Source organism: Thermobia domestica, chromosome 11, assembly GCF_964235325.1.
Source record: "Thermobia domestica chromosome 11, izTheDome1.hap1.1, whole genome shotgun sequence".
In the NCBI taxonomy this organism is placed as follows: Eukaryota; Metazoa; Arthropoda; class Insecta; order Zygentoma; family Lepismatidae; genus Thermobia; species Thermobia domestica.
Genome location: NC_137464.1, coordinates 245602394 through 245616743, shown reverse-complemented (window position 1 = coordinate 245616743; position 14350 = coordinate 245602394). Strand labels below are relative to the sequence as shown.

Below are 14350 nucleotides of genomic sequence, written 5' to 3'. Positions count from 1 at the left end.
GAATATCTATAGATATATTATTAATGTCATTTAGCACAATTAAGGCTCACGTTGGACTAGTATAAAGAAGTAATCGAATGAAAACCCCATTGTCATTCTGCATGCCAAAAGAAATGCCATTCTGCGTGCGATAGGGTGCTCTATTGTAAATATAAATAAAAACAGGACTCCAGCTGGAGTCTAACGTCATCTACCAGTGTCGCAACAGGTCATAAATATGGCGGAGATTACAGTGAAGGCATGTAAACATTAGCACGTTCCATGGACTCTACGAACATACTGCCATGACTTACTCTTGAACCCTCGTATGTACACTCATGTCCAAAATTATTGTCGCATGTCTATAAATATCTTGTTGTAGGAATATAAGTTGATAAGGAATTCGCCCGGTATTTCTTATAATGTTAGTATGTGTATAATCGGCAAAGACGTGTATGTGACAAATTTCATGTCAAAAGAAAAGCAAATAAGAACAATAAAACGAAAATGAAACTTTCTTGTCCATTTAGCAACATTTTGTTTTACTCATTCTAATTTTTGTATTTATAACTCTTTTCCTATGAAATTTACCACAAATATACATTTTCTGATTATATACATAGTATCAGTATTAAAAGTTCTCTGCAAAATCATTATCATATTATATTCTTACAAGAAGATAGTTATAGATATGTGACAATCATTGTGAACATGAGTGTACAGTAATAACGCCGGTATTCGTAATTTTGAAGTTGGCTGACGATGAAAGCAGGGGCAGTTTTCGAAATTATTCCAAGCAAACACAACGAGAAAACGAAAGGTAAAAAGGTGACTCAACTGTTTCATTACTACTGACAAGATTTAAGAATTATGATATTGCTTATGATTAAGGAGAATGGTTTAATCGAATTGTTTAAGACGTTAGGTTGACGATCACACGTCAATTGCGGATTCAAGTTTCACCTGAAACATGCGTTGTAACATTCCATCAGCAGCAGCAGCTTGCAGAGCAAAAAATACAATATAAAAATCAAATAAATAACAATTACACAAGCTTCTGTACTTACATTTGTGCTACATTCCCATCTGGACCTCTGTAACAACTTCTGTACAACGTGCCTTTTTCTGGATCATATAGATGATTCTTGATAAAATTAGCAGCTGCCACAGCTCTCTGGATGTAATTGGAATCGTTCAAAGCTTGGCCAGCTCTAGCATAACCAGATACCATTAAACCTACGAAACATACTCTTATTAATTAAACGAGAAAATATGAACAGACGATACATTTAACAAGGAATACTTCCCAACTGTATAATGGATTTTAAAAATCTGAAAAGTGAATTTAATAGAGAACTTGAAACCATAAGCATTCGCGAACTTGTAGCTGCTAATAGCTAGAAATAATGAAATTATAGGGTTATAAATATTTTAAGGTTCACAAATCATCATAACGACATTTTTTAAGATAAAAATCCAAACATCTTCAAATGCACGTTAGCAATTAATGACAAAGTTTAATATATTCTGTGTGCTTTCCTCGTGTACAATAGTTGCCAAACAATGCTGCAACAACGTAGGTGGCATAAAATGCAGTCAAATTTAGTGCGGGGCTGTCCAATGTTGTTAGATCGTAGGAGACATGAAATGTCACCAAACTTAGTTCGGTCGCATATTGATCAGAGGACGACGGCCAGCCAAGCCGAGGCAGAAGAAGATGCGGAGAAAGATGCCTGAGTGTATTGTCTGTGTCTCAGTTGCAATACTGGAAAAGCCTTTGTCTAGCATGTTCTCGAGTGAATTTGCAGTACGAGGCTTTGTTGCATTGCTCACAGTACTGAACCTCGGCTCGGCTGTCCTATTCTCTGGTCAATATACGGCCGACCTTAGTGTGCGGCTGTTCGTGCTGCTACAATGTGGTACAAAATGGTACAAACTTTAGTGAGGGAGGGGGATGTTCAGTGTTGCTACATTATAGGTGCAATAAAATGTCACCAGCAGTGGCGCATTTAGGGGGAAGGCTATCGGGCTCAAGCCCCCCAGAAATAAATTTGTTAGTTTTTCGCATTCCACGTACAACAATAATTCTTTTTATGATTCCTAAAAATTTCATTGACTTTCTATTTTCTTATGCTATTTGTTCAGAAGTAATACTGTATTTGTCTATTCCGATTTTCACGAAGCTTTGCACCCTTTGTAAACAATGCAGACTGCAGTGCAGAAATGTTGCCAACTAATTAAACAAAAAACTCATGGTGTTTGTCTACCACAAAGTTCACTTGGCGCGAGTTGGGATCGAACCCAATACCCCACGCACCAGAGGTGAACCAGTAGCGTCTCCTGACGTGGATGTTAGAGCGTTGGCAAGAAAGGAAAAATATATTAACCCTCACAACCATAGGCGATACTAGAGGGGAAACCCCCTCTTCCCAGGAGAAAGATGGGCCCACCCACATTGTTTTACTGATCAAAAATATTGTGATAAATTTACCTCAATTTACGCATAACTATTTTAGTTGCATTCGCATTCAGCATACGCGTATTGAATAGTGACTATATTTTGCCCACCCATCGATTTCCAGAATATAGTCTGTACCTGGAAGTTCTCGCAATTTTCGAAAGTAAGGAACCATGATCGTCACTGCATAATGTCCTATTTACGCCAAGCTATAAATAGCAATTTACTTCTAACAATTTAGTCTGTAAATTATAAAGAGCAATCAAGGAGGATGTTATTACGTAAGGAATATATTTAATTATAATAATTATAGTATAAGTAAATATACCCTCAAAATATGAAACTGAAAAATAAAAAACAAGCAATTATTTACTTACAATTACGTGAATTTCAGCTCAAGTCATCTTTGCGTAGAAACCTCTGGATTACTGCTTTAGAAACAGTAATAGGGGCCCCAAATCGTAAGTCTTGAGGGTGACCCACTAACGACAAAGTAAATGAAAATTAGGGAAATAAAAGGTCAGAATAGAAAACCATTCTGTAGAAAACCAGGCTTTTTTTTTTTTTTTTTTTTTTTGCATCAACTGACACTTCCAACAACTTGGATCGAGAAAAAAATGATGTTTCTTTCCACCGTACTCCTTACACGTATTTTTAGAACTCGATTGCACCATTAACTTTTGAATTAAATGATATGTTTAGCAATAAAAAAGTGCGTAGATCATACCCCCTCTCCCCCCAAAAAATGTTTTCCATATTGCTATAAAATACCTGTGCATCCACAAATAAATCTACAGAGTTGGCAACGCTTGAGAAGCAGAAAACTCAAGACGTTGATTTCCTAACCAACGCCTTGGATCACACAAGCACGAAGTGAGGAACACGAAGCGGATGCACAATAGGAGTCTTCTAAAACAGTGAAACTTCAGCCAAAGCGTTGCCAACGACTTGCTCGCAGAGTTGCCTCCTCAAAATATGACGGAGACCGCACAGCACTTCTCTGTTCTTTTACACTTCAACAATTGATTCTGTCTCGTTGAAAATAAAAAATCCCAAGTTCTGACGATCCGTTTAATTAAATTAAAATACTCTTTTCTTTATTTTTTGTTGGGTGTTAACACACGACTTGCACACCGAGAGAAGACGCTACTGAGGTGAACGCTCCACCACTGAGCCACCGCGGCCCCTTTCATGTTAATGGAATCGCTAGAATCGGTAAAAGCAGAGAGTAGAGTGAACACTCCCTATCCCCTGTGGTTCGGAAACATACGACTGTATTTCTAAAAATAGTGACTTATGCAAAAAAATAATAATAATAATAATAATAATAATAATAATAATAATAATAATAATAATAATAATAATAATAATAATAATAAAAATAAAATAAAATAAAATAAAATAAAATAAATAAATAAATAAATAAATAAAACTAATATTTCGGTTCACTATCTTTGCGGGTTTCATCATTTGTTCCTCCAATTCCTACCACATTTTCATTTCACAAATTCTTTCATAGTCATTTACTTTGATTAATTAGCAGTCTCGTTTAGCTTTAAGGTCAAACTCGTGGAATGTTAAATTGAGTTGAGTTGATTTTGAGTTTAACGTCCCGTTCAGCAGCGAGGCTTATATGAGACGTAGACCTACTGATTAACGTGGAATCCGAACCACATGAGCTCCCACTGGGAATCGAACGTTAAATTGAGGAATTGTATTTTGGTTACATTCATATTCTCAACTTACCATTCCACGCTGTTAACATTTTATCGTCTAAGTGAGGGCGAGGTCGCTTCAATCGAGCTTCATACAGAATTCCTCTCGCTTTGGCTAAAGCTGACTTCAATACATCACGGGTTAAACCAAATCGCTCAGCTGTCTCTTCTTCGCTTCCAAGAATTATGAGCACATTCTGATTTTTCAGTTCCTGGTGATGATCCTACAAAACAAAATAAAGAAAAGCAAAGTTACAAGATGCATATAGATCTACCACACTGAGTTAAGAGATTCATGTAGATCTATGCATTAACTAAAAATATATTAGCACTAGAATTCTTCCCATGCTTGTCACTAAAACCCAGATTTTCCCTAAAACTATAGACTCTCATACAAAAATTCGATTTCGACTACGAAAGATAAAATTACAGAAAATTCACCGGTTTATATCCGACCAATTTGATAACGTTTCTGTCACCAGTGTGGTTGCGCTAGAACCACGAAACTGGCGTCGTTATTAGTGTGGTGTCTTAGTTTGCAGGTGACACATAAATCTTTCAGTTTTACATCCCAGGGTTACGCCGCCTAGGCTGAAGGAGACGATGAGGATGAGAAATGAACTGAATTGCGGAATAAATAAAGTGAGTGAAAACAGGAGAACTCTGAGAAAACTCACAAACACGATGTTTATCCGCCACAAAGCCCACTAGGCGCACGCTGGGATCGAACCAAGGATCCCACGCACCAGATGTGAACGCTCTACACCTGAGTCACTGCGCCCGAGTTTGCAGATGGTGTAGTATTTTGTTGGTACTAGTAAAATCCCGCCGAAAGTGAAAGGTTGTTGATAAAGGTATATAATGGGTCTTTGCATGGACATTTTTCACACAAACAATGCAGCTGTCTCTCGGGAAAATGATTATCAAGCGAAGTGACACCAGCTAAAGATATCGTGGCCAGGCAAACACAAATAGGGCTCATGGACCCCCGCAGTGACTCAGTGGTAGAGTACTCATCTCTCGTGCATAGAATACCTGGTTCGATTCCAGTTCGCGCCAAGTGGCCTTTGTGATGGGCAAACACCCTACGCATGGGTTTTCGTTTCTTCTCACTTTCTTCTCCCACCATTAAATTAATTATCATCATCACCGATTCTCTTAGCCTCGGAGCATAATCAAGGGATGTTAAATATGGGAAATGGAGCTCATGCTGAAACATTTACCCCCAAAAGATTTACCCCCCAGTAGAAGTGTTCCCTGAGGTACTTTAAGTGTTACGACGAAAATTTCGAAGATTTTAGAACTATATGAAGAACTTCTGGCATCCATTCTGCAAGAGAGAAGTCGCTAAAGCAGATTGCTATAGACCAAAGCATACGCTGATGACTTTCGCTGAACAAGGCCAGCAGTTATCGCCAACATAATGATACCCAACTTCGACAAAGCTCTATTCTGATAGTCCTGGTACATGATACCAATAAACAAGTACTAGTGTTTGAAGACCTGTTCACCTACAAATAAAACGAGGATTATTTGTTCTTATGGTGCTATTACACTGGGCCGATTTTAAGTAAACTTCAAAAGTATTACGAGCAAAAAAATGGATGTAGCATATTGATGATCAAATATTATCATTCTAACAATTGCATTTATTTTCAATGAGCACAGTTATCGATTAACTTTTCCCTTATTTAATCATTCTTCATCGTAATAAACAAAATGCAAATGAATCCTACTGCATATAATCTAAAATGGGGTAATTTTGTTGGAATTAGCAACGGTATTTACAATACTACGAAGTACGAAATAAGATATAATATAATTGGTAGAGTACGAGCAAGATAAGAAAGAATGGAATAGAGAAGAGAAAAGAGAAGTCTACGGAAGGTACCTTGGACACGCCAATTCTAAATGTAAACAATCTACGGAGGATATCTTGAACATACTAATTCTAAATGTAAACAATCTACGGAGGATATCTTGGACACGCCAATTCTAAATGTAAATAATCTTAATTAATGAAATAAATATATAAATAAATAAACATCCTAACTGTAATAAAACACTGACTACTTCATATATATAATCACATCTTACCTGGTGCGGGCTTACATTTCCACCTTGTTTCACGTTATAATGGTAACAAAATACATCGCCTAAGTTAACAGATGCGTCCCCTTCCACTGGTTGATCCAGAAGGCTTTTCACCTCTTCGAAAGTCCATACGCAAAACGCTCCCTCTTTTTTCCTTCTGGACTCGAGGGTAGGTAAAGAATCGGCATCCTCCGCACTGTAGAAACCCCCAGACTACAAGAAACAGAAATATTAAATCAAGAAATTGGTGTAAATTATGAAAATAACCTTTTACTGACTTCTTTTATGTCATGCATCTACGAGGGTGATTCAGAAAGTAATGCCTCAAGCCCACTACTTAGCCAATAGTACTGCAAACATTCTGAACTGTTTATCATTATCGCACTGATGTTTAAGCTATAGAATGTCACTTGTTTCACCTTCCTATCTCTTCTCGTTCCAGAGTAATGGAGCAATTTGAAGCATCCAGTGGTGATGTCCGGTTGAAACAGCGGGCTGTCACTGAATTTCTGACTGCAGAAAGTTGTGCGCCCAGGAACATTCATTGCCGATGACGAGTCGTGGATACATCATCACGATCCGGAAATGAAGCGTCAGTCGATAGAATACCCCTAAATGTCCTCTCCTTCAACAAAAAAATTTTAAGTTGTCCCATCTGCTGGTAAAGTGTTGTTGACATTCTGCCTCATTCTACCTATAGTCCGGATCTTGCGCCCTGCGACGTTTGGCTGTACCCTAAACTGAAGGATCACTTTAAAGGTGAACGTTACAGTTGTGACGCGGAGGTGGAAGCAGCAGTTCAGCAATGGTGTCGTCAGCAGCCACCACAATTCTTCGCCGACGGCATGAAAAACCGTGTTTCGCGTTGGCGCAAGTGTGTTGCCCGTAATGGTGGCTATGTTGAAAACTTATGTCAACATTATTTGTAGCTGACACTGCAAGCTTTCCACTGATACCTGTATCGGTGCTATCTGTCACACACAAATAAAGGTATCACCTTAGAGGCATTACTTTCTGAATCATCCTCGTACTTTGATTCAAAGGCATTACTTTCTGAATCATCCTCGTACTTTGATTCAAAGGCATTACTTTTTGAATCATCCTCGTACCTTGATTCAAAGGCATTAATTTCTGAATCATCCTCGTACTTTGATTCAAAGGCATTATTTTCTGAATCATCCTCGTACTTTGATTCAAAGGCATTACTTTCTGAATCATCCTCGTACTTTGATTCAAAGGCATTACTTTCTGAATCATCCTCGTACCTTGATTCAAAGGCATTACTTTCTGAATCATCCTCGTACTTTGATTCAAAGGCATTACTTTCTGAATCATCCTCGTACTTTGATTCAAAGGCATTACTTTCTGAATCATCCTCGTACCTTGATTCAAAGGCATTACTTTCTGAATCATCCTCGTACTTTGATTCAAAGGCATTACTTTCTGAATCATCCTCGTACTTTGATTCAAAGGCATTACTTTCTGAATCATCCTCGTACTTTGATTCAAAGGCATTATTTTCTGAATCATCTTCGTACTTTGATTCAAAGGCATTACTTTCTGAATCACCCTCCAGAATATGTAAGCTCCAGAAATGAGTTATTTAACCCTACAATGCATGATTTTTTATATTTTCTGCGGAAAAAAAAATAGTTTTGCAATTGAAAACAAAAATGAGTAACGAAAGTATCTGTACACTTAATAGTGCCATCTATGTGGAAACTCTGGAATTACAACATGCATTAACAAGTACATACCGTAAAGGAAGATACAACGCGTTGATAGGATCGTAAAGGGCAGGAAGTGTGCGTGAGAGACGTGTGTCGCGTCGCTCCGCGGAAAGTGTCCGAGGAAAATGGTTTGCAGGTTGAGCAGGAGAGATATCGCTTACCTGCGTGTGCGTAAATTCCTTTGAAACAACTGTGTGAAAACAGAATTTGGAAATTTTAAAAAATAACGGGAGATTTTAACTAAAATATCTCTAAAATATTTTTTTTTTTTTTTTTTTAACAGAATTACAGTGCACTTTTGAGTGCTAATACGAAGACGTGGAATCTTGAGGACAAAAAAGTAAATACCGCAACGTTGCAACTTTACGAGGAAGCTAGAGTGCGAAGAAAGTGTGAGTGTCCGTGTGAAAGGCTAAAGTCCTTTCCCCGCAGTTGTAAAAGTGCGTACTACAAATTACACCTTATAGTAGCGGTAGTAAACAATAGTATAAACACGTGCTTCTCTTAGTAAATCCGTTTGAGTGAAAAAAAAAAAAAAAAGTTGTGTCATAATGTGTAGAGTGCATACTAAAATAGTACAGTAGTGTTTTTTCTAGCAACAGTAGTAAAACACGTGCTTATAGTGCTTAGTGACAAGAAAGAAACACCACGAGCTGAAACACATGGTGAGTAGGCCTACATACATTTCTCTACATAGTCTTAGTGAAACCACACAAGCTTCTGAAAAGGCAGTGAATTTTACTAAACGTTTAACACCGTGACGAGTGAGCAACAAATATAAAATAAGATATTATTGTGTGCACACTCCCAAAGGGAAATTTTTAACTATAGAACAAATAGAGAAATATCGAAATCATTACATAAATATAATTTTTGTCGTTCCTGGGGTGATATTCCCCCTCCCCTGGTTCTGTAAGACGATAAAGTAAAAAAAAAAAAAATGGATTGAGCAATGGAACGAAAACCAAGATACTCAGGTAGTAATTACACAGACATGCTTGACTAATTGGATAAGGAACAAAGGCAAACTACAAGTTTGAGATCACAAAATGTGAACAGAATAAATTTAGAAGAGAAAACAAAGGAAGAGTGGAAAAACACTTTCCCGAAGTGATAATGGGGTGAGAGAGTCACCGGATTCAAAGGACAACAAGAACAGGAAGCAAGGTACCCCAGAAGGGTCAGTTATAAACAAAGAAGACCGACATAACAGTTCAATTTTGGAAAACCAATACGAAGATGGTAGAGACGACGATGAACAAAATAAAAAGATGGAGGAAGATTTAATAAAAGATTACGAGGTGGCATTAAGCTTCGTATTTTCATAAATATATAAAGAATTTAATGGAAATTTGTTTATGTGTAAAATACTTCCATTGTTGCATTGTTATTTTTTAATACTGTAGATCTCTCTAACTTTATTTCCAAATTTCAATGCTCTTAGTGTACTAGACGCCGTCAGAAATTACAAAAGAAAAATCTCTTCTGGTTCTTTACCAGTGGGTAACGTGCTCATAATAGCGGCTACGTTCCCTCGTTGAATGGCCATGCTACTGCGTTGAATTAGAAAAAAATTAGCTCGAGTGTCTCCTGATTTAATGGCTATACGCTTGCCAATTTCGTTAATAAATTTTGCGCCCTCTTTATCCCAGGATCTACTACATTCTATTGCTATTGCAATAAACCAATACTTATCTAGGAGATTAACGTATTTATTTCTTTTTTCTTTTGCTCTTCGTGCAGCGATAAGTCCTGCTTTGGTCGATGAAAATTGTAGATTGGAGGGTGCATAAGTGTCCGAGCAAGTGAAATCCCAAATCAACGACTTTCCTTGCTTCCAGGGCACTAAGGTCATATCATCCGGCCTTTTTCCGTCTGAACGGCTGCACCCAATTGGTTCTCTCACTGCTGACACCCCTGCGGATGTTAAGGCTCTCAAAATGATGTCATTCATATTCGAATGGCGTGAATGTCTGCCGGCACTGCTAAAAAGCAAAACAACAAAAAGAAACAAAAACGGAAGAGAAACCCCTGTATTCAACAATCGCGAGTAAAAATCAAACTGCACAGAAACAAATAACAAAACGTACACAAATAATAGAAAACACTAGAAACAAGGAAAAACCAACATTGTTTCTAAAGGCTAAAAATAATGAGAACATTAAACAGGTCAGAGAAAATTTTGTTAAATCAGTGAATCCATCAAAAGACAAAATTAAAATCAAATCTTTGAAGGAAACGAAAAACACTCTGATTGTTGAAACAGTATCGATCACAGATATGGAAAAAAAATAATGAGCAACCGGCAATTACATGAAAATGTGAAAATAGAAAAGCCAAAAAAGAAAAAAACCTTTGCTAATAATATAATAATCGATGTTCCAGCTGATTTTAAGAACGAAGAGATAGTTGAAATATTAAGCAAAACTTCGAAGAACAGGAAATGGAACAATCCAAGCAAGATATAAAACCAAGATTTAGAACCGGCCCGAAGAATAAAGATAAACGCCATCTAGTGATTGAGACATCGGCCACAATGAGAAGGAAACTAATATCTGAAGGTAGAGTGTAACTTATGTTTGAAGTTCATGGAATTAAGAATTTCATCACAATACCAAAATTTACTTTATGCCTAGACTATTCATACGTAAGCAAACACTCCAAGGAAGAAGAAAAGATATGCTCCCATTGCGGGAATAAAGGCCACGAACGTGCTATCTGTGGAGATAAAAATAAGAGCAAGATATGCATACCATGTAGCAAAAGGAAAAAGAAGTGTGATACAAAAAAAAAAAAAAAAAATAAGGACTACGCTACATATAAAATGTTTTACGAGCGGACCATTTCTAGGATAGAATTTTAATGGATAAGTATCCCGAAAGATTTTTCAATAATCAACAGGAAAAGAATATGGAAAAAGAAACAAAGAAGAAAAGGAAAAGCCAGTCAAATAAACTAAGGGATAAAGAAAGATCTAAAGCTAGAAGAAATCTGATCACCAAAACAAAATTCGAAACTTGGTTGGAAGAATCAACACCAATAAGTAGCATCGAAAAGGTCTTAACAATAAAAGAAGCTTTCATTGATTTAGAAAATACAAATACATGCATAGACCCAGATTTAGTGACATTCCCAAAAGAATTTGCTGAGAAAGTGGCCAAAACGCATGAAAATTTTGACTTAAACAAAATGAACTATATAGATATAAAAGAAGCGAACAATGCGGTCAGAGTGTATTACTCCACAAATAAATATCAAGTAAAATTTTTGCATATAAAATCGAGAAAGCAAGAAGCTATGGAAGATTTGAAAATTGTACTAAAATATATATACTAACGGTTACACTAAGTAAAGATAAAATTAGGAAAGAAATCACAGCTCCAGCACTTTGGGACTGTGAGGTAAACAACCGCAAAAAGTCATAAAAAGAATATATAAAGTAATAAGCAATTCCAAGAAACTCACCTTAAAAATGAAAATACCAGATAAAGAACTCTTCAATACAGCCAAATTAACGTTAGAATACCATGAGAAAGAGAGTAGTGAAACGGTAGCTTACGGGGAAAGAAGGAAAAAACAGAAGGATTTAGAGCATCCACAAACCAAAATTAAGGAAGATAATATCAAAGAGACGGAGAAGAGAACAGAGTGGAGAGAAACTGACAAAATGGATAGACTACCAACAAGAGCAAGAAAAAGTGAAAATACAGACTTACAGGACCCCCAAAATTTATACAATAGCATGAAAACCCAAATGATCCTAGGAAGATTAGAGGAAACCAAGTTCTTGACAACGGCCCTAAGACTTTTGGTTAGGCACCATATTGAGAAAGGAAAAACAATATCCTTCCCACAACTCGAAGACGTAGACGAAATCTAACTTGAAACGAACGGGATAACCTCAGACCCAGAACAACTGCCTGAACACGTGAAATCAGTTTACAAAAGAAGAAAGGAGACCCTCGATTTGGAGAAAGTGTATAGGGAATTTGCCAAACTGTATGAACGTATTGAATTTGACCACAGAGCGGAGTGGCCACACACCCACGTTAAAATATATAACCCTTTACCATAAGCATGAATGAACAGAGAAAGGATGAAAGAATAAAAATTATGCAGATAAACGCAGGTGGGTCAATTACAGTAATGGACGAGATAAAAGAACTCGCTGAGAAGGAAGATATAGACATAATTTTAATACAAGAACCCTATACTAAAAACAAGAAAACTAACAATAATGGGAAAAACAGAAATAGTGTTCGCAGGAGAGAAACCTATAAATAACACAGGTAAAAAAACAAAACACACGAGGAGGGAAACCAAACTCAAACCAAATTGGAGAGAAACCTATCGCAGTGATAGTGACAGAAACAAAAACTACAAAATTCTAAATCTAACCCAGCTTGGTGACCCGTGGGCAAATTGTATAGAACTTAAATCACAAAATGGAGATATTATGATATTAAATTGTTACTGTCAATACTGTCTCAACATAGAACCTTTTTTAAATACCATGGCCAAATTCTGTGACACTTACAAACACAAAGACATATTTATATGCGCCGACGCGAATGCTAAATCTCCAATTTGGCAGAGTATATATACAGACGACAGAGGACAGAAAGTAGAAGAAATGATAGCAGAAAATGATCTGATAGTAATAAATGAGGAAGGTCATCCACCCACGTACGGGAGTAGACAAGGGGGTGAATCAAACATAGACATAACACTAACAACATTGCAACTCAGCGACAGAATGACAAATTGAAGGGTATTAGACGCGGCTACCCTAAGTGATCATAACGTAATACTATTCGAGATAAGCAGCAAAACAAATTCTAACAATCTAAATGAAAACGATAAAACTGTAATATATAACACTAAAAGAATAAATTGGACTAAATTTTGGGAGACAATTAAATTGCCACAAATTGAAGACGATAGTTACAATCGAACAATCGAACAATCGACAATCGAACAATTAAAAGTTCAACTAAAACACGAACATTAAATGGAAAATTAAATAAAAACAACTCCTTTTGGAATAATGAACTAAAAGACTTAAAACTAAAAACGAGAAGAGCTAGGAAATTATATCAAGAGACGTGGGAAATAGAATTGAAACAAATACGATTAAGAAAATACAGGGAGCAAAAAGAAATATATGAAAACAAAATAAAAGAAATGAAAGTAAATAGTTGGAAGAACTACCTTAAAGAAAATACTAACCCAGACATTTGGGGTGAACCATATAAAATAATTAGTCAGAAAATAACGAAGCCAACAACTCTCTCAACCCTAAGAAAAGATGACGGAAGTTTTACTGAAGGATGGGAAAGCACCATAAAATTTTTAATGGAAAAACTTTTACCCAAGGACGAAAAAGAAGACGATGACGAGGTACACAAACAAATGAGGGAAGAAATGAAAATTTTACCAATAAACGTCGAAATTATGAAAGAAACAACCAATCAAGAAATAAGTAATTACATAAAAATGTTAAAAAAGAAGAGAGCAGCAGGTCAAGATACGATAAAACCAGAAATTTTCCTGGAAAATGCAGATACATGATCACCATATCTATCAAGACTCTACAATTTATGCCTCAAGACGAAAAAAATTCCTAAAATAGGGAAACACTCAAACTTAGTAATAATAAAAAAAAAAGAGCGAAGATAAAAGAAATGATGATCCTAGATCGATCTGTCTCTTAAATATAATAGGAAAAAAATTCGAAAGAGTAATCACTAACAGACTAAGCAAATATCGAAACATAGAAAGAGATAAGCTACAGCATCGCTTTAGGAAGAAGAAAAGTACGGAGACAGCTATAAGAAGGTTTTTAGAATTAATAGAAAAAGGAAAAATAAACAAGTACCAGGTAGTAATCTATGTTGATATCAGTGGAGCTTTTGACAGTTTGTGGTGGCCATCACTCTTCAAACAATTTTTAAAAAAATGAAAGTACCTAAATCACTATACCAACTAATGTTAGAATACTGCAACGAAAGACAGGTCACTTACAAGGCACCAAATAATAACATTACCACATATACAACAAAGGGATGTCCACAGGGATCCATATGTGGCCCAACAATGTGGGATATCGTTATCGAATCCTGCCTAAAAACACTGGGAATTACTGAGACACGGAAGAAGTAGTCGGCTATGCAGACAATATCGCAATAGTCATATCAGCACGATCAAGAGACGAAATTGAGAGGAAAGGGAACCAAGTCTTACACGCGCTTCAAAAATGGTGCGAAATAAATAAACTGAAACTATCAGGAAATAAAACTACATACACGATATTCGGGCACTCTATACAAAGATCCAATATTAAAGAATAACAACCAAAAAATTGAACGAGTGAA

At 36.4% G+C, this 14350-nt stretch overlaps 1 protein-coding gene across 4 annotated transcripts in view; it reads right to left on the bottom strand.

The window, feature by feature from the left end:
- The window catches only part of LOC145664880 (spermatogenesis-associated protein 20), a 336902-nt gene that overhangs the window by 240769 nt on the left and 81783 nt on the right, over window positions 1-14350 (bottom strand). For all 4 annotated transcript variants that reach the window (XM_081731928.1, XM_081731930.1, XM_081731931.1 and 1 more), the window contains exons 7-9: window positions 6250-6459; window positions 4184-4376; window positions 1047-1215 (exon numbers count right to left, since the gene is read on the bottom strand). In XM_081731928.1, the coding sequence (XP_081588054.1) occupies window positions 1047-1215; window positions 4184-4376; window positions 6250-6459 (572 nt within the window). The remainder of the gene's footprint in view (window positions 1-1046; window positions 1216-4183; window positions 4377-6249; window positions 6460-14350) is intronic.